The 26,122-nt window shown below is 42.0% G+C and overlaps 1 protein-coding gene across 3 annotated transcripts; it reads right to left on the bottom strand.

Annotated features, from left to right (window-relative positions):
- Window positions 1-528: 528 nt before the first annotated feature.
- Window positions 529-26,113, bottom strand: CPSF7 (cleavage and polyadenylation specific factor 7). Of its 3 annotated transcripts, none has more exons than XM_066611270.1 (10): window positions 26,078-26,113; window positions 25,597-25,694; window positions 13,018-13,236; window positions 12,324-12,427; window positions 11,679-11,824; window positions 5,657-6,065; window positions 5,113-5,231; window positions 4,857-5,025; window positions 4,486-4,659; window positions 529-2,672 (listed from the first exon to the last, which is right to left on the bottom strand). In XM_066611270.1, the coding sequence occupies exons 2-9, from the start codon at window positions 25,648-25,650 to the stop codon at window positions 4,491-4,493; spliced, it is 1,389 nt and encodes a 462-aa protein (XP_066467367.1). In that variant the 5' UTR covers window positions 25,651-25,694; window positions 26,078-26,113; the 3' UTR covers window positions 529-2,672; window positions 4,486-4,490. The 3 variants fall into 3 exon arrangements, with proteins under 3 accessions (XP_066467367.1, XP_066467368.1, XP_066467370.1); XM_066611271.1 differs by having other exon boundaries at window positions 26,063-26,106; XM_066611273.1 differs by lacking the exon at window positions 26,078-26,113 and adding an exon at window positions 26,009-26,033.
- Window positions 26,114-26,122: the final 9 nt, after the last annotated feature.

The following is a 26,122-nucleotide window of genomic DNA, read 5'->3' as shown; positions in this document are numbered from 1 at the left end:
TGTTTACTGAAGACTTGTTCCACCCTTCAACCAATTTAGTATCCCTAAAATATTCCTTTGCTGAAATGGGGTGGGAGGAGTGTTAAGCAGGCCAGAGAAGCCATCAACTATTTAGGCACACTGAGCTAGATATGTAACCTGATAATCTTTCCCTGGGTGATGCTACTAGGTGAATCAAGAAACTTAATGGCAAAGCATATAGCCCCTCCCCGCTACTGCTATTGTTTTGTTTTTTTTTTACACAAAAATTTGGAATTACAGTTTAGTTACAGTAGGCCCCAAATCTCTCTCTGAACCCATCTTTTTTTTTTAAAAACCCACAACAATGAGGTTAGGGTTTTGTTTTTTAAAAAATACAACTAAAGGCAACATTCTCAGGAATGTTAACTTCTGTGTCAGATTTCAGAAACACAGTCTGAAATGCAACTCAAAACATAATGAGATAGAAATTTAAGCTTTTAAGAAGGCATTTTAATTTGTGTACACAAAATGATTGTGAACTAGTTTAGCATTACATAAAGCCATGGTTGTACAAGGGCTACCACTCAACCAAAAGCGTAGCATCAATGCTGAAGAACCACCTCCCTCAACCTTTCCATACTTTTTTGCCATTCCTGGGCCACATTATCCACCCCCCCCAACAATCATATTTAGTGGATATTCTATAAAACAGCTCACCTCCACTTAAAATCTTTACAAAAGGAAAAAAGAAACCATACAATGCAGTATAAAAGATTGACAATATCATCAAGTTTATTACACAATTTTCAACCTATCAGAAAAAGACAAACAAATCAAATCACGAAGAACTGGGGGGGTGAGTTGAAGGGAACCAAGGCTACGTTTCTGTTGTCAGTTTCTTTTTTTATACTTCCATTATTCCAAAACAAACTAAAAATGTCCCATTATGTAAAAAGCAACTTTTCCAATCAAATGTTTGATACTTTACAGTTTAAGCTGTCACGCTATTTTTTTTTACACAACTTTTTCCTTTTTAAAAAACGTTTAGAGTTGGACACCCCTCTGATCAACAGTACAAAAGGAGGTACCGCATCACATGGCAACATTCTTTGCAAGACAATTCATCCTCTTTAAGTCCCACAACTGTTCTGTGGGAGCAGGGGCTTCACCATGCAACACATCAGTTACATTGTTCATGAATGTAACTGATGTTTACAGCCAAGCACCTATTAAAGAGACTCAGGTGCTGGAGACTACATATCCAAGGGTACAGCGTGTTCCTGATTTTAAATTACTGGTGTGCTCTGACTAGGATGGAGCACTGAAAGCTGAAATGAACTCCCCAAGGGGTTACATCTTGATGATAGCTTGATCAAGAAGTCTACAGCTACTCCTGTCCCATTATGCCACTCTGTATGCAGATTTTGATGCCAAACGCCTGCAGAGGTTGCCAGCTTGGAAGATGGAGTGGCTCCAGAAACCCTAGTTATACTTACATAACGTAACTTAAGTATGTCGGTGTGAATAGGCAGAGGCTTTCCCCTGCTTCCAATTGTTTCCCCAGACTGGCATGCCAGAGATCAGTGAGGTATGGTGCCGCCTGAAGCAAACGCTTGAGTGGACCACTCCAAAGAGAGCTCGGTTTAAAAGTAGGTTGTGGACAAGGAAAGTTCTGGACCTTAAACAAACACGTACATCACACAGAACTTAAAAATGTACTGCAAACAGTAACTTCCAGCGAGCCCCAGCTTGACTTTGCCCCCATTCCATGCTACCACATCAGTGAGGTCTCCGCCCACAACACTTCCTCTATAACAAGGAAGATGGCACTCTGGGAGGGGCTGGCCCCGGAAGCAAAGGTTTATGTAAGAAGTTACAACAGGAGCAACTACTGCATGAAACAAAGCAAGGAGATTGTTAAGCAATGTGCATCACCTGTGGAGAGGGCTACCTGCAGTAGCCAGAACCAGATCTACTTCTTAAGGGAGATTCCACATTGTGTGCAAGTTGACCACCACAAACCCCTCTGGAAGAAGCCAGACAGAAAACAGATCGTTTTCAGGAACCAAAGGATGATAGGAAGAGTGACTGGAAGCAGCAGCCAGCCTGCCCTCCACTGGGGGGTGAGGGAGAATAGAACTGTTTTCTAAGCTGTGTACAATGGCGTTAGAGGGGCAAGACTGAAGCTGTTTTGGACAAAAGATCAGACTTCAGGAGGACTGGATGCTTGAGAAGACAATGCAGTGTGGGCAGTGGATATGAGCTCCAGTGAGACTATGATCAGAGACACCTTGTGCTGTGCTGAAGCACCAATTCTTCCTACAGGAGACAAGCTGGATGGGTTCCCTCCCCAGGTGCTCCTAGAAAAGCCATGGAAAGGGACGAGGTGGTAGACCTCTGTGGAAAGCACCGTTCTCTTTGGGTCCAAGAATCCATGGATTGAAGTGGCCCCCTGGTCACAGTGGCTCAGACAACCCCTCCCAAACTCCAAGTCATTCAGTGTTTCTCCATCAAGCAGCAGCACACACACAGGCAGAGCTCAGGTCCCAATGCCACAGTGTGCCAGATGGAGTCTGCAGGCAAAGTCTTTCCAAGGGGTCCAGAAGGAGCAGAGGGCAGTGGGAAGTAGGGGTAGAGAAGCCTCCATCCTTTAGTCTTGATTAAGGAGAGGAGATACAAGTCCATAAAAACACTGAATGCCTCCCATGTTCCTGCAAGAGATAAAACAAAGCTAGAAGTATTATTCATAATTCCCAGACACATTAGTATGGGTTGTTAGGAATTTGCACATTAATCCTGTACAGCAGCCCAGGATGGAAATTGCTGTTATTTCTTATACAAAAACAGAACTGAAGGCTCCTAGGTTAATGGTTTATCCAGACCCAACATGTTACATCAGTTCTCAAGACAAACTCTCACCATCTTGGGTACTAAGAACTCAGAAGGGAAGCTATATTTAATTTATGTTTGAACTTTCAAAAGCACTTTCTACCACAAAGCAAGTTGCAGCAAAATAAAATGAGCTAGCTAAATTCAAAACAATTGTCAAGGCAGAAATTATTTTCTACCAATGTTCCCTGCTGAAATACCAGATTTCTTTGCAACTGCACTGTGTGATGCTTCTTGCAAGATAGCTCTGGGAATCAAACGTGATGCATGTCAGTTGAATATATGGTTTATAGAGCTCAGCAAATTTGCAACCAGTGTAATCAGGGCTCAAGAAACAAAGGGGATCTGGGAGTTACACTTTAGTTCAGAAAGGAACTCTAATGGGTCAAAAGCAGACATTCTGAAGAAGATTGCACTTGAATTGGATACTTGCAGAACTACGTTTCCGAATCATGCATAGCACCAATGAAGGTTAAAGACAGCTCTGTGCAAGCCTGTACCCTGTCTTCAAACAAAGCAGAGAAATTAAATTTCTTGTCCAATGCTATCAGCTTATGAATAAATTGACTTGAATTACCAGGCTGCAGTAGAAGGCAAGGTTTCTGTGAAATGTATAATTGTTTTATTTTGACAGGAAGAACAGAATGAAAACATCAAAAAGGATTGAGGTGCATAAGAGCTTAAATTACGATAGTCTCAGTATCATCAATGAAAGTTTTACCCAAGCATTTGACCTTCACAATCATAAGAACCAGGAAAACCTTATTAAACTGAAGCTGGGACTTCAAGATACTGAATTCTGCATTTTGAATGAATTTTGAATTCTGAAGATTCTGAATTTTGAATGGATTATTTGGTTATGTCCCTGATAATTCTATACATGTATCTGAACAAAATGAAAGCCTGCAAACCCCCCGCGCCCTACTACAATTTAGAATCAGAGCAATATAGTATTAGGGAAGCTTTTGTAAAGAAGAACAAGAAACAAACAGGAAAAGAAATAAGGAGAGATCAAGTTACTAAGCTTACTAGTTCCTTTAAGATATTGACTTGCTGAAACTTTTGGCTTTTCAAAAGCACTGCAGCCTGTGTGATCACAAATCAAGCAAGTATAAAGACTGCTCTTCACCACCTGCATTTCTCATCCTGTTTCAAATTTCACACTGACATTCACAGCAAGATCATCTAACCTACAGAATCAATCCACTGGCTGCAGTACAAAGGACAAGAAAAGAAATGGTATGAGGACAGCCGAACAGAGATGTCAATCTGTTCAGAGCCCAGCTGGTAGATTATGTGAATGCAAATTGACAATAACTAAACAAGTAGCTTGAGTACAATCCTCAAAGTGCAGGTCAGAAGGGAAATAATTATCTTATTAGAAAATTATTTCCTATCCACATATTGCCTTTATATACTTGCCTTCTGGTAGCTAGAGATAATGTGCAAGTATGGCACTCACTGAAGGGACATATGATATTAGCTGTGAAATACCTTCCAGAATGAACAAAAGAAATGGACTTTAGCATCTAACACATCCACAAGGGGGATGATCAACTGGGCAGTAAGGGCTTTTCTGGAACGCAAATGTGAAAGGATAAACTAGGGAGGGAAGCACCCAACAAGGAGTCTCACTTCTCTCAGTGATGCCGGTCTCGTTCTCTGTCCCTGTCTCTGTGTCTCTCATGCTCCCGGCTTCTTTCCTGGAAATAGTCTTCATGTCGATCTTCATTATGGGCCACATCTCGGTGCCTCCTACTGCTCTCACGGGATCGACTGGGTGACCTTTCCCGAGACCGGTGTCTCTTTCTGGAAGACAAACACAGATATCTACACTGTTGACAAAAAGCTACAGTGTCTACTTGTTTCCTCCTCTTTAAAGGCACATATTCGTATCTGGATGTTCACAACCAAGGAAAAAAGCAGAGTACCCCGAGGTTGGATTATCATCAGCAAAGTAGGTTGAGCAAGACTACTTCTAATAATTTTGTCTGCTGCAGCTTTACCTGGAGGAACTGCTGCTGGTGCCCATGCTATAAGACTTGGCTTCAATTCCATGAAGACAATCCTTAAGCGAAGAAATAAGGACTCTGCATCGCTCATCGTTTGCTACACGCGACTGTTTGATCACAACAATGGCTGTAAGAAGGGTCTCAATGGCATCACTGTAATCCCCTGTGAAATAAGAAAACAAAGGCAGAATGATAAGACCGAGGCCAAGGGTTAGAAATGGAGGAAGAAGCAGCAACCCATGGTGGTTACCTGCACTGGCACCAGACACAGCTTTGGAAATGGCACTGCTGGAAATTGCTCGGTTCCGGTTCATGATTTCTTCAAACTCTGCTTCGCTGACAGGTGGCGGCAGTGGGCCCAAATCTCGGCTGCAGTACACAAATATGCATCCATTACACAGAGGTGGAGACCAAGCAGAGCTGTGACAAGGGTCTTTATCCACATGCACAGGGATTAAGGAACTTCCTAGAGAGCAGTGGGACCAAATACTCTCCAGACCCCAAAAGCAGCCTTTGAAAAGTAAACTTCAGAGCTGGTGCTCAAACTGGCAGAGCTTCCCCACTAAGCACAACTAGAAAGCAGCTGTGTGGGGAATTTTCTAGCAGCATCAACAATGGAACAGTCATTTAAAGACCAGCCAGATGTATGTCCTGCTCTTAGTACACTATCATGCAGATGTATGTGAATCAACCCTTTGTGAATCAAGATTGGCATCTAATAAGCCAAGAAACAACTCTTTGTACTGCTCATCATTTCTAGTTTTTTGAGATTCCAAGAATGGGCTTTTTCTTACCTGCTGTGGTTATATGGTGCAGAAGCCTTGCTGTAAGCATCTGGTGGAGGACCCATTGCTGCATTTGGTGGGGGAAAGAATGCTGGGTTGAGGTGCAGAGCAGGTGGCACTGCACCTGGAGGTGGCACAGTTAGGTGGGGAGGAAGTCGAGGGGGAGGGGGCATTAGGTGTTGATAGTGGATTCCTGGTGGAGGAGGTGGAACCCCAAAACTTGAGGAAAGTGGTGGAGGTGGTGGTATAGGTGGGGGTGGCAGCCCCATAAGAGGGAGTGCAGAAGGAGGGCGGTTGAAGAAAGGCAAGACAGAAGGAGGCTTCTCAATGCGTGGCGGTGGTACAGCATTCTCTGTTGGAGTGGCTCGACCATCTACAGAGTCTGAGGAATCCCGTGAATGAGCCCTCGGAGGCACCCCTGTCAGATATCACACAGAAGAGGAAAAGCACTGAGCACTGTAGCGGTTGGGTGGATAGAGGAGAGCCAAATAATTTCCTGACAGAACATCCCACTTTCCAAAAAGCTTGCACGTATCAACCATCTTTCTCTCTGTCATTCCCTTAACGTACAATTCCTCTTTATCCAAAGAAAGGGACTCCCACCCTCTTATAATATGCACAGAGGGTAGAGTTGGCTTGGCATGTGCACCTCAATCTTGAACCTTATTCATGCAAATCTCAGGACACTGAGATCTTAAAGGGTGTGTTGCCCATCTCTTCCAAGATACCTCTAAAACATTTATAAATACTGTATGCCACATTGACAGAGGTAACTGCAGTGTGAACTCACAGTGAGAAATAGAGATCATTTTTGTGAAGGAGACGGTAGCATGCTCTGATAATTTTCAGCATCAATTATAGTACATGGGTCATACTAACAAAATGCAGCTCATTGCACTAAGTCCCCAACGTATGTAACAGTTCCAATCTGGAGGTTTGTCCAGAAGTCAGAATGTATATTATTAATTATTATTAACAGTATTTATATACCGCTTTTCAACTAAAAGTTCACAGAGAAAAATCAAATAACTGAATGGCTCCCTGTCCCAAAAGGGCTCACAATCTAAAAAGATGCCAAGGAATACCAGCAGACAGCCACTAGAACAGACAGTGCTGGGGTGAGGTGGGCCAGTTACTCTCCCCCTGCTAAAAAAAGGAGCACCCACTTGAAAAAGTGCCTCTTACCCAATTAGTAGGGGTTACCTAGCAGGGGTATACACCTATGAACAGCTGGCTCACCATCCCAGTGCTACTGTGCCTGCACACACGCACTACAATGCACATACTAAGCCTGCATGAAAGCAGTGATGCAGCCACCCATAACTCAGACAACCATTAAGTTGGAGAGCCAGCATACTGCATTTAATATACTTACATCACAATCTCAGCCCACTTACCTGACAGCAAATCCCACTGAATTTAAGAGAACACTCTAATTATAGTACCTAGCATTGATGTGGAATATTCTAAGCACTTTTCGCAACAATAGTTTTGTAAGGTCAATTCACAGTATTACCCCCAGATTGCAGATGGGAGCTGAAGCAGTAGTATATCTAGAGCCACCGAGAAAGCAAGCCCATACTCAAGGCAAGATGTGAACTTTATCTTCCTAGTTACTAGCTCAACCTCAGACCCTACATATACTATACTGAATAAACAACTCCTTGGAACAGTGACTACTAAACAGAATATTGTCGTAAGCTGAACGAAAACTAGCATACACTTTTTATAGAGGTTTAAAGATGTAATTTGTTACGGTGGGAAATTAGATATACAGTAACTATTATTCTAGTCCTACTAGACCAGGGGTGTCAAACTCATTTCATTACGAGGGCCGAATAGCATTCAGGATGCCTGCTAAGGGCCGGAGGTGATGTCATTAGGCAGGAAGTGATGTCATTAAACAGGTCATAACCAAAAATAAACACTTTCTCACTTAGAAACTCATTAACTACAAATGACAGAAGAGAAAATATGCAAATCTGTATCATATTTCAAGATATGGGAGAACCCAATTTTCATGTGCGCTGCCCTTTCAGCAGTAACACTTCAGCACTACTCAGCAGATGAGAACCTGAGGGCCGGATAAAAAGCTTCCGCGGGCCGCATTTGGCCCCCGGGCCTTATGTTTGACACCCCTGTACTAGACTATACACCCCTGCAAAACACATCCTCCAGTGTGCCATCATCTACAAGACGAACTTCACTACTGCCTTTTAGGACCTGACAGATTGAGAACAAAACAGTTCTAGGATACCAATAAAGTAATACACATGCTAAACCTTTTAGGTTCAGTTCAGCAGAAGAAAGTCACAACAAAATCTTGTTAAAATTACTGGAACAAATTATATGGCTTTCAAAGGACTAATCACGGACATTAGCCTAACTGGAACTTTTATTTTAAATGTATCTAAATAAAGTAAGTCCTTCAGCCAATGGAGATTAAAGCCTATGACTGAGGACAATAAGCTTATAAATCTTTTTACTGATTCTGTTCAACAGTAATGTCAACATTTTTTTAAAAAATCCTGGTTGACTACTGACCACCACTATCTCTGATTATTTTAGAAGATTGTGCCTTCACTAGTGAAATCATTAACAGGATATCATTTTATCCATATTTTTCTCCTATTATAAGTATTCCTAGTGGAAATCTAAACGCTTCAATCATAAATTCAGTTACACAACACTCACAAGACCCATAATTCTGAAGGTATACTTAATTCCTCCCCAAGGGTCATGACCTAAAGTATGGCTTTAAAAATGGTAGAATATACATGATGATATATTGCTATATACAGAAAGACAAATATCAACAAGGATGGATTGTATAAAGCTATAGTGCTGTTAGTAACTGTTATTGAACTAGTTTCTAAACAACTATTACAAATAGCCTACCATTACCTCTAGAACTAAAAAGTGTTATCCATAAAGTTTTCACAGGGTAAAGGCAAAAATTGTTAATCTTAATTGCTTATCCGAGCAAAGCAAATCTGTCTCGCTTCCTGCATAAGATCTATAGAACAAAGAAAACTAGGATCTGTTGAACTATTCCATCTAAAAATAAATATATTTGACCTCTGTAAAGCTATACTATTAGAAAATGTATCAGGGCATTATAATAACAGTGCTTAAATAATGGCAAATAGATTCAGAGGACAATGCCATAGATCAGGGGTGCCCAAATCCCGGCCCTGGGGCCACTTGTGGCCCTCAAAGCCTCCCAATCTGGCCCTCAGGGAGCCCCCACTCTCCAATGAGCTTCTGGCCCTCTGGAGACCTACTGGAGCCTGCGCTGGCCTGATGCAACTGCTTTCAGCCAACTGTTTGACCACTCACACGAGCAGAGGGATGAGGACTCCCTCCACAGCTTGCTGTTTCACATCTGTGATGCAGCAGTGGCAGCAAAGGAAAGGCCAGTCTTGCTTTGTGCAAGGCCTTTTATAGGCCCTGAGCTATTGCAAGACCTTCATTCATTCATATAAGTTCCATCTCTAATATATTCATTTATGTAAATTTATTCAAATTGGAAAAGTAAATTAATTCTTGTTTTCCTTGACACAGTGTCAGAGAGATGATGTGGCCCTCCTGCCGAAAAGTTTGGACACCCCTGCCATAGATACCTGCTGGACCTATAAGTACACTAAAGTCTCTTAACAAATGCAATATTAAGATATGGGGTGAGGAATAAACATAACCTTAAGAGCCTGTAACAAATGGATGGGATCTTGAATTTAAATGGTATTTTATATTATCTATATTTCTTGGATTAGTTGCTTGATAGTGATGAAAACATACTGGCTCAGAAACATTTCACCTCCCCACTGATGAGCTATGAACCCCACAGAAATAATAAAACCATGCTGACCAAGGTATTGTACTTGGAGTCAACTTTATTCAACAAAAACCAAGATGGTAATAATACGGAAGGGCATTACAGGATGTATTTACATAGATTTACATTTTCTGAATAAAGCCAATAGTTAAAAAAAATTCCAGTTTTGTTTTTTTTAAAAGCTGCTTAGTTTGACTAGGTGGGAATCTGAATATACAACAAACTCAACTATAGTAAGAGATTTGATAATAAAATGTTAAGGACATTATATTAAAGGCTATAAAACAAATCTGAAAGAAATAAAAGATTCCTGAACATAATACTAAGATAGAGGGACATACTTTGTGATATTGTCCCAGTGTGGCATAATTCTGTACAAGAACTACCAACTGCATATATAGGTGGAAAATGTATTTCAAAAGAAAATACATGATCACAGAACAACATGATCATAGAAATCTGTTAAACCACCATCGCATAAGAACCGGTGATAGCAAGCCTGCATTATTTTAAAAATATAAATAGTTAACATTCATGTTTCACAATAAGTGTATGTCGCTGAATAATTCACCCTGTGGCCACTAAGACAAGCCATTTTTAGTTTTCCTCTGTAATAAATAGGAGATGAGTACAATAATAAAGGAAACTTCAGGTCTTTACATGTGTTTTTTTGTTTATCATACTGTTTTTTCTGTTTTATTGTTAAGTCACATTGAGGGTAGGGAAAGGCAGAGTGTAAATAAAATAATTAAAAACAACAAATTTGTATTTCTCAGGCCCTATGGGCGAGGAATCACAAAGTGGTGGAAGTCATTTACGAAGGCCTTGTCAAAAATGGTGACGTGCCAAGGTTATTGTCAGACGTTGCCATTCACCAGCTCGACATCCTAGTGAAGACAAGATAAGCCCCTTTAAGCAGTTTTTCACAGGGAAAAGCTTTGATCAGGGCTAACAGCAGCTCTGCTTTGTCTCATGATTCAATAAGACTGACTGATGGTATTCTTATGACAGATAAACACACTAGCCCAGTGTTTCTCAAACTATGGGTCAGGACCCACTGGGTGGGTCGCGAGCCATTTTCAGGTGGGTCGCCATTCATTTCAATATTTTATTTCAGATATATTAGACTTAATACTACCAAGGTATGTGACTGCATTTGGGGAAATGTCACAGGTCGGTACTTTTAACAGGTTACTATGAAGATGCTTTTAACAATGATAGTAAATGGGACTTGCTCCTGGGTAAGTGTGTGTAGGATTGCAGCCTAGGATGTTAAAATTTTGATGATGTCACTTCCGGTCATGACATCACTTCAGGTGGGCCCTGACAGATTCTCATTCTAAAAAGTGGGTCCCGGTGCTAAAGGAGTGAGAACACTGCACTAGCCTTATGATAATCCTGTTAAGGAACACAGGAGAAACTTCACCTCCAGCACCAAAATGCAGTTCATGCTGGAGGCTGTGAAAACACACCTGGTGTCACAGCTATAAAGGCTATGAAGCCAAATATTTTATAGTTAGTTGTGGCTATCATTAGGAGTACAGAGGTGGGAGTTAGCTACCCAGGTTAAATCTGATCAGGACAACAAAGCCAAGTCAAGACAGTTTGACTGAATTTAGCCATAGATCATTACATGAGACAACACCCTCTACTGCATGAATAACTACATAATCTACAGTGGCTTTAAAGCAGTCATAATGTATACCATCAGAAACATGGTTCCGTTGACTGCATAATGCTCTGTGGGGTAATAAGAGAAATTAATGAATGGGACCATCTAATGCCATTGTGCCCAGATCAAAGTACCCAGATGAAGTACTCAGGATGCTTACCTCTTCAGGGATGTACCCATTCTGGAGAAAGCCCAGAGACCAGAAATTTATCTATTCTAGAGGATCTTAGCTATAATAGCAGCCTGAAGACTTAAGCCAATTCAGTTTGGACAAGGAAGAGAAATGAGAGGCGATGAAGCATATTCACATCATATGGGGATCACAGGGGATCACAGACTAGTGAAGCTTGACTCAGAAATAACAGGGAAAATACTGAGATACTCCTGGGCATTCATGAACAGTTACAATTTAAACTGCTTCTGTTGGTAAAGCTCTACTCAGGATAATAGGAGATCTAAGAAAAGCTGCTATGCCTCACCCCTCCACCCTCAATTCACCAATATAAAGCCCCATATAAACTTACGTTTTCGAGCCTGTGCCTCAAACTGTGCAAGATTCTGCCGTGTGGCCAACTTCACCTCCACCTTGTCTCCATTGAGAATCTTTCCAGGTAGCAGCTCTAGAAGTTTGTGGACAGAATTCTCTGAGGCAACCACTACTTCTGCATACCTACACAGAAAGCCACAGGATCAACACAACTGAAGACTGTCAGTAACCTCTGGTAAAGAATACCATCTAAACTCTTGGGAAAGATCTAGCAAAGCAACATCTCTCTTTACAGGCACAACCCGATTAATAGTGGAGAATGTTCAGTTCTTGTTCTCCAAACACACAGCTGTCACTACCGAAAACAACACTTACGGTCAGAGAGTGCAACTGAAAACAAACCAGCTCTTTCCTGGATCACTTACACCTAGCAGTTATTTTCTTTGTAAGTGGTGGCAGCATCCAGCCTAGAAATGGTTATGACTGCTCAACAGAGCTTTTCAGGCGAGAAACATTAGGTTTTTAAAAAAAACAAAACAGTTAAAATATAAACTATTTTAAAAAAATAGTTATATGCCTGCATATACAAGTGGCAAGCACACTGATCAATCTACACTTTCTGCTTCACAACAACCATCCATTGAAACAGGGAGTTTTGCAAAGATGCCTTTGTAGTTCTCACCCTTTAGACTGGCCATTGGCTCTGTTCTCAGCGAACTTGAGTTCCACCACATCATAAACACCCACAGAACGGATAATTCGGGTCAGCTGCTGGTCAGTTGTCCACTGAAAATGAACAGGCAGAAAATATATTAAAACCTGAGATCTTCTGTAAAACTCATATTAGTAATACAACAAATTAAGGCTCTTCCTTCACAATCTCCTGTTACATTCCCACCATAATCATTGAGAAAGATAATCCGATTCTACCTCCACCCTCCACATATGTATGCACTCAACTCCAAGAAGCAACAAAGAACACAGATGTTTAGGTTGAGAAGAACGAACTTCTATATCAACCCAAATTAAACTTAGTTACTGAAGGAGTAAAAATAACTTCCCTTCCTCCGGAATTTCTTAAAACAGGAAGATTTTCTCAACAACTATACAAGAGGGAAGGAGATGTGTGTCTGCCTCATAATGCAAGATTTAAATACAGGCTTCAGAAACACTTTCACTGTGAAAAACCATATGGAAACTTTAATACTGGGGAATTGTGTCAAGGTCTTTCTGCACTGTGCATGTTTAAACATGCATGAATATGAGAAGTTGCACAACTGAAAACTTTAAGTGTATAGCAAAATAAAGTGTAGCAAGGTCCTTACCACATAAACAAAGAGTTTTGCAAGAGGAAGTTTGTTTTACTTTTCACTCACCCAAGAGAAGCTGCCCACATAAACAGCAGCTCTCTTATTCCGCAACCCACTGTAAGTGTACAGGATAGCAGGCGATTTGCTATTTGGTTTGGGAGATTGCTCTTGGCGGCTTTCTGGTGGTGGCTCAGAGCTGCTAGTGCAGCTTTCAGAAGGTTGTGAGCTGGCAGCTAGAACGTCGTCATACAGATCCATCTGATCAGCATTACTAAACTCAGAGTCCTAAGAGACAGAAGACATAGCTGATCACATCAAGAAACAACACTCCAACATTAAATTAATTTTGATTTCTTGTGGCTTTAATTGTAGTGCACCCATATCAAAATGCCATCTGCAGAATCTCAAAGAAACTTAAGCAAACCTCAAGGAAGAAAGATTTTTTCCTAGGTACAAGGAATTCTATGTGATAGGATCTCCTGTTTCATATAACCCAGCAGTTCCCAGCCTGTGATCTAGGGCCTCTAAAAGTATGGGAACCACTGATGTAGCCCAGTGTTCTCAGTTGAGGTAAATTCACTATTGACACTATGTAAAGGTTTTTGCTCCTCTGTTCTTCTAGTAAGGTTAATATTGCAGCATGCTTCTGCTTACACTCTAATGTGCCCTTACTGTTATGGGCCCATCACTATCTGCCTCCCATTTCTTCTTTGTCATTCTGTCAAATAAGGATAATTCAGTGAGGACCAGTCACTGAATTTTTCCATAGTGCACTCTTAGTGGGTGATATCCCACCTTATATAAGATGGGTATGGCATACCATAACTTATGACAAGGGACCATGAAGCCTTGCAGACAAACCCAAGTTCCTATATAAATATCAGAAAGCTGCATTGTAAAAACTGATTAATTTTAAGTCTGACTAGTGAATAAGTTTGTCATTGCTCAGACAGCCAAATCCAACCAGTCTTGCTTGTTACACCTCACCTAATGTTTCATTTTCACACCACACTTCCCATGGAGCTCAGGGTGGTGGTGTTCATGGTTCCTCCCTTCCTTTTTTCCTCACAACAACCCTGTAAGGAACGTGGGGCAGAGAGATAAGTAACTGGTCCAAAGTCACCAAGGAAGCTTTGTGGCTAGGCAGGGATTTAAATCTAGATCTTCCAGGTCTATGTCCAACTCCCAAACCATTACACCATTCTGGCTCTCAGTATCATTCAGTGCAACCAGAGGAGTACTACAATAATACTGTCAAGGATCCCCTGACTTACTGGGGATGGGGGTACCAGGCATCCAGCGCCTTGGTCGGGCACTCACAGCAGTGGAGGGGAGAGACCCGCCATGGCCCCAGCATTTGCCAGGGGCAGTGAAGCCTTAGGGCTGCTGCAAACAGAAGCTCGCAGAAGCGGCAGGAAGGGGATCACCAAAGCCTCAGCGTCTGCCAAGGGCAGTGAAGTCTTGGGGCCGCTGCAGAGTCCCGAATCTGCCACGAACACAACTACAGGGTTGAGTGAGCCCGACCTATGGGCATCCAGAAACAGGCGTAGGTGGGCCATGGCTGGAGCGCATTTAACCCACTAAGATGGCAAAGTCAGGCGCACGCAAGCCTAGGTCAGCCTTGGGCAGCAGGATGGTGTCCCATCTTGCCAGGGAATGGACAACCGGCCGAATCCGGCCCTGGGCGGGGCACCCAAGCCAGACAGAGCCAGGTGCATCCTTGGCCAGCATGGTTGACCCCTGGCAAACCCCCTGGAGCTCTGCCAGCTGCAAGGGTCCCCAGGCCCACAGCCCAGAGGGGGCAGTCCTGGTTGGGAGCCCAGCCATGCCTGGGTTAGCCCTACGGGCAATGGCCTCTGTCCCCAAGCCAACAAGGGAGGAAAAGGGGGCAGCAACCGGCCAAAGATGAAGTTAAACTTATTTTTTAAGAAAGTGCTTTTGAGCTTCTTCAGTAGCTCAGGCTGCAACCTTGTATTCACTATAAAAAATAGTAAATACCCATGTATAACTTCTGTTAACCGAAGAAAGATACCAAGACAAGATACCATGTGCAATAACATTATCCATACTCAATCAAAATCTTAAGGATGTCACAAAAGCAGTAACACATGAGATCCACAAGGTGAAGGATAAGATAAGAACATAAGAGCCCTGCTGAATCTGGCCAAAGGCCATCTAGTTCAGCTTCCTGTATCTCATAGTGCCCCACCAAATGCTTCAAGACAAGACAACAAAACACAACCTGCATCCCGGTGCCTTCTCTTGCATCTGGCGATCTGAGGTAGCCTACCTCTAAAACCCGGAGCTTGCACATACCTACCATGACTTGCCTGCTGCTTGAGAACAAGGAGTCCAAAATTCCACGTAACTGATAAATAAAATTATCCTCTCCTCATAAAATGCATCCTTGACCCAATTACTGTACAATCTTACAGTAGCCTTCACATAAAGCTTGTTATACTTAGACAACACCCACTACAACAATTGGTGTTAGTAAGTCACTGTGGTGTGCAGAGTTTTCCCACTTGAAGAATTTCTCAATCTTTAAAGGTATTAAAATTGCTGCAATAAGAGTTCATGCAAAATTCATTAAAAAAAGACTCTGGCATATTCTACAAGCCTAAATATAACTTTTTATCCTAGGTTATAAAGAAGATCGTATCAGAATACAGGCCTGTCATAGATAATGCCCTGATTCAATTTTGCTTGGATAGGTCAAGCACCATCAAAATCAACTGGACTTCAGTTAACTAACAACTAACATGTTGCGTTAGTTTCACAAAATGTGAGGAGGCTCAGTTGGATCAAGCCAATAAAACTGATTGAAGTTTATGGCCAGTTTTCATGAGACTAATAAGAGATTCTGACAGTATCATAAAGTAGACTGATACGTACAACAGAGAAGAACACTGCACTCTGCTCATTCTGAATATACAAAGCATCACCCAAAGGTACAATGCAAGAAAGTTGCTGTGGTGCCCTGCTGGCTCACTAGAGTAAGAGACTTCACCTATGATTGGCCCTGCCTCCTGGTAGTAGAAGTGGCTCACCCCAAGAGTTCAGAATGACCCCCCTTCTTCTATCAGAGAATAGGAAAGAATTGGTGGTACTCCTGGCAAAACCTCTGTTGATCACATCAAATGTGCAGAGCAGTGAATGATGAAGAAGCAAAGGAAAGATCTGTATCATATCAACTGTCTGTGGATACTTTCATAAATGTTATTGAGTACTGATTATTTAAAGTCTTTCCAGACACTTTTTAAACCATGCAATAAGTCTGACATCTATATTTCTCAATGCATGGTTTTTTCCTACTCACAGTATATATAGCCTTGCAAAGCGAACACATAGGGCGTATTATCTTTATAAACTTGTTTATTCTTGATAGTTTTCATACAACAGTAGGAGACTGTCTTCCCAACAACTGATGGTTTCCAAGCAGGCAGTTCTACATGTAGCATCTCTCTCCAGACTCATAAGACATTCTTGTGCTATTGTACCGTTGATATCTCTCCCTGCTCTTCATGGCAACAATACATTCTAGGTTCACTCATTTCTAATGTTGCTGGTATTCAACCAATGATACACACAGTTTCTCCTTGCTTGTTTGACTGCTCAAGTTTTGCTTAAAAGTTCTTTAGCCAAAGTCTTTTAAAGGAAGTACAAAAACCACACTAAGCTACTTAGGTTTGATTAGTTAATGGAAAATGTGACAATAAAACAACCCCTCTCTTAGCAATGAAATATGAGGTTGCTAAGCCTCACTGACCATATAATACCAGTTGCCCTAAGAGGGACATAATATATGTATTGCAATTTTTTCAACATTGTTAATGACTTTGGGCAAGGCTTCTCAAACTAGGGTGTCGCGACACCCCAGCCTGAGGGTGCTGGCCTCTGCCCCCTTAAGGGGTGGGGGCAGGAGGGAGGCAGCAACACAATCCCCAGTATCGTGTTGCTAAGGAGGCTGCAGGGACTGGCATGTACTTACCAGTCCCTGCAGTTCTGAGGGTGCAGGGAGCCCTGTGTGGCCCTTCGCAGGGCTCCCTAATCTTCAAAAGTGAAAGTGGAGCGATTGCACTCTACTTCCAGTTTTGCATGATCGCTCCACTTTCACTTTCTAAGCTTCGGGGAGCCCTTCGGAGGGTCGTGCAAGGCTCCCTGAACACTTGGAAAGCTGCTGCAGGGACTGGCAAGTGCATGCCAGTCCCTGCGCCCCTCTTAGCGTCGCTGCCTCCCCCCACCCCCGCAAGGACTTACTGAGGTTCAAACTCTAACAGAGAGTTTGAGAACCGCTGGTTTTAGGGACCAAGGTAAACAAATCAAATAACTGAGTTGGCTTACAGCTATACAGCACTACCTTAAAGTTTACACTGAAGTTCTCATATTAAAAAGCAAACATAACAGTCCACACTATCCACAATTAGACATGTATCAAATAGCTAACATTTTCCTCAGAGATCATTTAGGAACAAAACCCTGAAAAGACAGCACAGACAACCCAGAAAAACACATACCATGCATTGCGCTAAAGAAAAAAAAAGGAGCAATATTGCAGAGGTCCATACATCAGTAGCTCCATCCATTACATCATCAGATTACCACCACACTAAGGGATCCCAACCCTCAACAGAAGACCCAAGCATATCACCAAAGGGGTAAAGCAGAGTAACCATCACACTATTGCTAAACTAATACATAGCAAACATCACACTACACAAAGACCTATGTACAAAATAATGTACAGAAACATGGACTGCTAAGGTAAGCAACCCTTCTACAGGAAAGTCAGCATCTGTCAGACACAATAACCTCATCCCCAGTGCAGAAACTGGCAACCAGCACTCAAGACTCTTTGCACCATGATATAGAACCTTGTTACTGCATAGGTGGAACACTACACCAACACAAGGAGCAACTGTTTATCTGTTAACCTTCTTTTGGCAATGCAACACTGCAACTAAACAGCAGTAAGTAATATCATGGCCAAGGCACAGACCATGGGTGGGATTCAAGTGTGAGAAATTAAACCTGTAAATAGGGAACAGAACATGCAAATCCTCAAGATGTTTTGCACAAAAATGCACCACTCTTGCCTCCGTGCAGGAAATAAAAAAGTACAAAATAACCACCAATGGGAAACCAAAAATTAACACACACAAACACTATAAAATAGAAGGAAAAGCAATAGCCAATAATGATCATGGTCAGAGGACATAAAGCACTGAGAAGCATTAATACCACACCGCTGCCAAAAGTAACACAAGGGCAGTTACTGTACATAATACTTGTTTCAGATTCTTCACAGCTGCCGGTCTCATTACTCCACACCAATGTTTCTCAAACTGTGGGTCGGGACCCACTAGGTGGGTCGCGAGCCAGTTTCAGGTGGGTCTCCATTCATTTCAATATTTTAATTTTAATATTTCAGACTTGATGCTCCCATGGTATGTGATTGCATTTGGGGAAATGTTACAGGCCTGTACTTTTAACAAGCTACTATGCATATTCCTTTAACAATGATCGTGAATGGGACTTACTTCTGGGTAAGTGCAGGCAGAATTGTAACTAGGGTTTTTAAAAATTTTCCTGCTTGATGATGTCACTCCCGGTCATGACATCGCTTATGGTGGCCCCTGACAGATTCTCATTCTAAAAAGTGGGTCCTGGTGCTAAATGTGTGAGAACCACTGTTCTATACATAACACCAAATAGCAACTCTACACCTGCAATAGGGGCAGCAACCATCAAAGTTCTCCACTTGCACTAGTAAGGAATCTATTGACTGAGGCCCCTCAATAGGGGCCCAATCTGTTGCCCATTAGAAGCAAACGACCACCACAAAAACCAACACATGAGTAGGTATTCAGAGACTGCTGACGGTTCATTTGAGTATACATACAAATCCAGCTGAGCTCCCTGCTATGCACAGGCAAGAAACTGGGGATACAATCACCCATAAGACCTTACCCCTGACTTATTCTTCCCAGTATAAGCACAAGGAACACAAAGCACATCAAATTATGGATGAAAACAGAACCCATGGCAACATGTGCCAAGAGAAAAGCAAGTACAACTCCCAAACACTACTTCCCCATCTCAACAACAGCTGGGAACAATTGCACCTAGCTCATGTTAAGTTAAATAGTTAAGTTAATAAGTTAAATAGGTGAGTTCTGTGGTTGGAAGATAGGGTATATTCAAAGTTGACATAGCTCAAATGATGCAGAACCACAAAAATTATGTGACTTCTTGCCCAGAACTGAAGACACCTCTTCCATCTGGATTGTTCTTCCGCTCTCTCACTGACCATCTAATAGCAACTGCCCTACAAGGGACATAGTCTAATTTTGTGTTATTAAAATAGAGGGAAATGTATTGCATTTTTTTTCAACATTGTAAATGGCTTTGGGGACCAAGGCAAACAAATCACATAACTGAGTTGGCTAAGGAAAAATGAGCAACCCTCTCAAGAAATCAACTGTAGAAATCTAAAAACTTATACAGTTGCTACCTGGAGCCATGGAAACAGTGCAGCTGTATAAATGCAGTATACTCACTCAGCACCAGTAGGCACTATGTGATGCTCTAACAACCTGGCCAGCACTTAATTGGTCAGGAAAAAGTCGCTGAAGCAACTGTGCATAATTGCTGAAGTTGTGAATGTAAGACATGCAGATTTATTTTGGATGCATTCACACCAACAGCCAGTGAAAGAGGAGGAAATCAGCACTGGGCAGCCAGTTTCAATGATCCAGAACAGTGGTTCTCAAACTGTGGGTTCACCCAATTTTTGGTGGTTCGCTAAACTGACAGGGCAGATAAGGCTAAGTACATCAAAGGTTAAACAACCTGCTGCTTGGGGGGAGAACTGCTGCTCAATCACCATTATAGCCATAGAGGCTGAAATGGCTGATAAAATGGTTTTCAGGTAGGTCCCAATGCTAAAAAGTTTGAGAACCACTGATCTAGAAAAAATAAGGCTCAAACACATCCTCAAAGATACAAGCATACAAACATCTAGATATTTATTTTCTTCATTGCCCAGTGATGCTACTGCCTGTACCCCAGATAATCAGGCCAAAGAGGAACTATAATGCACATAAAGGACCCCAGGAAAATAAGTCACATACTAGCAATTAATCAACAGGACACAAGCATCATCAAAATTTAGGTAGGAACTCTGGACAAAGTGAGCAGGATGCAATGGGTTAGTACAGCAGCCTCCAAATGTTTGCAAACCAAAAATCCCTTCCCCAGCACAAACGGAGCTTACTGTTCCACCAGGGAGTCACATATTTTCCTTCACAATCTCCCCCAAAATACCACTGGGCAACCATGTCTGCCTGGAAATCCTACTGGGGCAAAGCCTGCTGGGGAAGTGGCTGGTCAGTGCAACATTTGGGGGAGACCGGAAGGAAAATATGTGGCTCCCAAGCAGAACAGTAAGTTTGGTTCACCAGGTGGAAAGATTGTAATGGGCACTGGTTCTGGTCTGTGAACCAGGGTTTGGCACCTGCAGGGTTAACACATTAGGAGATTCTGAAGGGCATACTGAAATAAGAAACTGTGTTGCTCCAAGCTGTAAACTATTGGTCCATAACTCATTATTAAGTACTCTAACCAGGATTAGCTCTCGAAAGACAGACATGGGTCTTTCCAAGCTCTACTAATTAAGTGGTTTTAAACTTTTATCAGTTTTTGTTATCCACTAAGATTCGGTTCCTGGAAAATCTAGTGGATACCAGATTAGCAGATACTGAATCATTCAGCTTATGGAAACAATGTGGTTAGGTTCCAGGAGACCCTCTTCAACATACACTCTATGAACTTTATGAATCAAAAACTTGAAGCCTAAGGGGCTGGGTGAGAGTGAGCACTTAACATCTCCAGCATCTTATGCTTCCTCCTCAGATGGTGAGGCAAGTCTGGAAACAGACAAAAATGTGTCCAATGATTCTCCAGGGGCCAAGACCAATTCCTGTTTGATGCAGAAAATTGACCCAATCCACACAACTTTCTAAGAAAACTAGGAGTATAATTGGCTGAATGCGATTACTGCAACTCCCTCCCCTGCCAGCTGTATACTATATAGGCATCTCTTCCTCTCACCCCTGTGAGGCACCAGTGCTACCTTCTGCTCATGAAGAGGCCACTGTCTCCTCCCAACTTCTCTTGCACCCTGCCTGCATGTTTGCAGCTGCACTGACACAGAATTTGCAGATAATAAGAGCAGAGTCACAGATAACAAGAGGTAGGTGGAAACTCTGCCCCTCGCAGATAAGCAAATTTGTGTATAAAGAAAACTGACTGTATATGCTTTAGCAAAGTAAGGTCCTCACTTACAATCCTTTTCAAGTTACATAAGGTAACATGAAAAAAAGAAATGATAAACATTATTGTGGAAGTATACTGCTGCTTCCATGTGTGTCTCTGATTACTAGAGATGTGAAGGACTGGAAAAAAACCAGAAAAATTTGGGGGAAAAACTTTTTTCCCCGTTTCTTTCCTGAAGCCTTTTTTGTTTTTTTTCCAAAAAATTGGAAAAATTGAAAAAAGAAAATATTATAGAATGTTTTATTTTAACATTATGAATAAAATATTTTAAGACAAGGTGTTCAAATATTTTCCAAATCATTTCTAAAAAATATGTATGGTATCAGATTTTTCTAATTTCTGTGCACTGAGGAAATATGCATTTCCAAATGCTATCAGGATGACAAAACACATTCTTGTATGTAACAAGTGTCCTGTAGATATTACGTTCTTCATAGATCTAAGTGAAGAGGACCACAATGATGAAAATGCACATAGTTTTTCTCAACATTCTCATTCAAGATGTCCTCTTTCTACTCCATCTGTAATGTCAGCAGCAACACAAAGTGTTGTCCCATCAGCAGCATCTTCAAGTAAACAGATACTGAAGACAGCTGCATCCAAAAATTATTCAATAACTTCATTTGTAGACAAGATGACACCTGAAGATCAGGAAAAAATTGATCAAGCTCTTGCAAGAACAATATATTCTTCTGGAACACCATTTTCAATAACTGAAAATACATACTAGCAGGGAGCTTTGAAATTACTAAGATCATCATACCATTTGCCCAGCAGACATTCTTTGAGCAAGCCTCTTTTGGAGTCGGAATATGAGCATGTAATGGAATCTGTGCAAGGAAAAATTAATGAAGCACTGTGTCTTGCACTACTTACAGATGGATCGACAAATGTGAGAGGAGAAGGAAATATAAATTTTGTTATAACACCTCAACCAGTTTTTTACAAAAGCATTGAAACAGGAGAGAGAGACATACTGCAGTATAAGTATATCAGCTATAAAATATGTGAAGTCCTACAGAAAATTGGGAGTGGTAATGTATTCGCTTTGCTGACTGACAATGCCAGCAATATGAAAGCAGCATGGGAGATCATAATGGATAAGTATCCACATATTACTGCAACAGGATGTGCATCTCATGGGCTAAACTTGCTTCTTCATGATATTATGAAACTGGACCCCCTTCAAATGATCTACAGACGAGCAAAAGAAGTTATAAAACATATAAAAGGTACTCATATTGTAGCTGCAGTTTTCAAGACGCAGCAAGCAGAAAAAAATGCAAAGAATAAAATAGTGCCACTGAAGCTCTATATTAAAACTCTGTGGGCTGCAGTGGTGATCTCCTTTGAAAGTTTACTAAAAAACAAAGAAGCTCGTCAAGAAACAGTAATAGCTGAAGATCTTAAAATACCCAGGAGTGTAAGAAACACTGTTCATGATCAGGATGTCTTCTGGGTTCAGCTGCAAAATTCCCTGAAGACTGTAAAGCCAATTGCTGCAGCAATCACTGCATCTGAATCAGATAGTGCACTTTTGTCAGCAATTCCTTATCTAATGACCAAAATAAAAACAACTGTTTTTGAAAATCTCAGTATATCTCCACTTACAACTATAGAAGAAAGTAAAGTGAAAGATTTTATTTTAAAAAGGGAAGAATTTTGATGCCATCCAATTCATGCTGCTGCAACTCTGCTGGATCCAAGATTCAAAAGTGGAAATCAAAGCAATGATAGCACTGTTACTGCATTTGACTGGATTACAAAACAAGCATCACATTTATGACTTGGTGTTCGGAAGGTACTTTCAAATGTTGCAGAATATAGAACATCTTCAGGGATTTGGTTCAGGAATGCAATCTGGGATTCTGGCAAACATTCCTCCTGCAACATGGTGGCAAGGTCTTTGCACAACACAGTCTGACTCCTCTTGCTTCTCGCCTTCTTCAGATTCCTCCATCTTCTGCAGCATGTGAAAGAATCTGGTCTGTGTTAGGAAACACTCACACTATAATCAAGAAATAAACTGACATGTGAAAGGATAGGGAAGCTTGTTTCAATCCAGGCAACCTTCAGTTTTTAGAAGTCCATAATAATTGTGATAATGACAGACACAACAGAGTAGCTACAGAAGTAGAGACTGAAACTGATACTGATAAATACAGCTCAGAAAATTTCTTATTAAATTTCATTCCCATTCATTGAAACTTAGTCCCACTCCCTTCTATACCTTCTCCCCTCTTCAATTCTTTATATGAGAATGGGTGTTTTTTATTTAATACTGTGGAGAGGAAATATGAATATTTGTCACTTCTGGATTTTTAAAAATTGCTTTGTGGAGGTTTTTTTGTCTGTTTCACATAAACTAGTAAACAGTTCAGGAGATTGTTGCTCCATTTGTTACAATGCCAAATAAATATTATGAAAAAAGTAAATTCTGTTTGCAATAATTGTTTGGATACATTATTTTTTTAATATGCTAGTTGTGATAATTTTATGCCAAGTCAAATTGTCCATAGTCATATTTTATGTTCCTAAAGTAACAGAATGACTTTCAACCCAGAGAAGAGGAAAAAAGTACTAATGTAGCATTTTTTCAATTTTTCCCAAAAATTTCCATTTTTTCCAAAAAAATTTGTTTTTTTTCCAAGCTTCAAAATTTCCAGAAATTTTACAACTCTATTACCTAGCAATTCCACTGTTAATTCAGCTTAATCCAATCGCTGAAATTGTTTTTTCTATTGTCTCCATAATGCTATTATGAATTTAAAGTAATCAGCAACTGTACATGTTAGGAACATGTCAATTATGGATTGGTTTGGAGCTTAAGAGAACTGACAGAGCACAGCAAGAACAGAATTTGAATTCAAGTCTTCCCATTTGTAATGCAACATCCCTTCCTATAAAATACATTACATTACAAGGCATCTAACTTTTTCAGCCACACATTTATCCCTCAAAAATACAGGTATTTTAATAACCTAGATACTCCAATATGCCAATACTCATCTGAAACAAAAGTATTAAGAAAAGCACAAACACGCATTAGAGCAGAGAAAAAAAAGTATTGATCAGCAAACGGATTTGCAGTAGGTTAATGTACTCGGATGAGAAAAAGTGCCCACTATCACACTGTCAAGCTTATACAAAGACAGCACAGATCTGAGATATCCCTCACGCAGCCCCCTCTCCACCTTTCCAGTGAGTATTGAAGATCTGTCTTCCTTGATAGAAAGGAAGAAGAGAGCCCAGGCCAGCTTGTAACATCAGATATTGAAGAGAACAGCACATACCTGAAACATGTTTTATTTCATTTACTTGTTGATTTAATATTTTTAAAACTCTAAACTGCCTCAAACACTAAGGCAGAAAAATAGCATATAACATAATAGATTCAGATTTTTTCACCACACTATTGTTATCTACTGTCCTAGGGCACCAAGCCCAAGAGGCAGGCAGCTGTTCCCCATTCCTATAACCTCGAACCAGTCATGTTCTGGCAGAAAACAGCTCACGTGCTATAAGCAACATGACAAAATATTGACACATCTTGACTGGTGCTTTCTCCAAATAGTTCTAAAAATTGTCTGGGTTTAATCGATCAAAAAAAATTAGCAAACAATGTGGTATAAAGGTAAGCCCACTCACTAGGATCAAGAAGAGCCAGATTCAAAACCTTGCTCAGCCATAACTATTGCCAAATAAGCTTGGGCCATGAATGATCACTCAGCTTTATTTACCAAACAGGGTTGTTGGGAGGATACAAGGAGTCACATGCAGCAACCTGAAACCATTTACAAAAGGGTAGTATATAAAATGTGAAAGAACAAACACAGCGCATCATGATTTAATAGTTTATAACTTTGTGGCTATTTTGCTATGATGCCACTGAACACAGGAGCTTGTATCTGCATATACAGAGTCTAGGGCAGTGATTTTCAACCCGTGTGCAACAAATGATTTACAGGTGTGCCGTGGGAATTTGGGGGCGGGAGGCAGAGCCTCCCCACTGGAGCCCTTCGAAACACGCCACCACCATGTGAGGGGCTCAAGCACTCCTGACCCACATGCAACGCACGTGGGTCGAGAGTGCTTGAGCGCCTCACATGATGGCAGCGTGTTTCGAAGGGCTCCAGTGGGGAGGCTCTGCCTCCCCCACCTCCCTCCCCTGCTATGTCCAAGCACACTGGACACAGCCCTTGAGATGTCTGCTGGACGTGGCTCTCTGTCAAGCCCGCCTCAGAACCGCCGCACCGGCCCCCTCGGCCGTTCACAGGTGTGGCGGCCCACCTGGCCTGAGCCCCTCACCTGGTTGAACTCCTCGTCGGCGTAGATGTCTATGAGGTCCACTCCCTCCGACATATTTCCAGGAGCGCCACTCAGAGAACGGAGGAGGAAGAGCCACACTGAGGGAGGCAAGAGAGGGAGAGGCATAAGTGAGGGCTGCCTGCCGCCCAACCGCCCGGCCTGAGCGCGGCCGAGCACAGCCCAGCCAGGGAACCCCCGCGCCTGAGGCGGGCCTCGGCCCACGAGGCGGCCCCGCCCCCTAGTCTCGCGCGGATCCTCAGGTGGAACCCCGAGCGCGCGGCGAGGGGGGGCGAACTGACGACGATGCCTCCGCTCCCCCCCCCGCAGCCGCCATGGTTGCGGCCCCTCGCGCCAGCCGCGACACCCGCCCCCCCAGGCGCGCCTCCCCCCGCCCTCCTCAGGACCGTTATACCGCGCGCCCAAGACGGGCCGTCCCCCCCACCAGGCCCAAAACGCGCGCGCCAACCTCTCTCTCTCTCACCGCCACAGCAAGCGCCTCCTCTCCTCGCTCCGCCCCTTCCTCCCT

Source organism: Tiliqua scincoides, chromosome 1 (assembly GCF_035046505.1).
Source record: "Tiliqua scincoides isolate rTilSci1 chromosome 1, rTilSci1.hap2, whole genome shotgun sequence".
Taxonomy (NCBI): domain Eukaryota; kingdom Metazoa; phylum Chordata; class Lepidosauria; order Squamata; family Scincidae; genus Tiliqua; species Tiliqua scincoides.
Note: the sequence above shows the minus strand (reverse complement) of the source record. Positions and strands in the feature narration are given on the sequence as shown.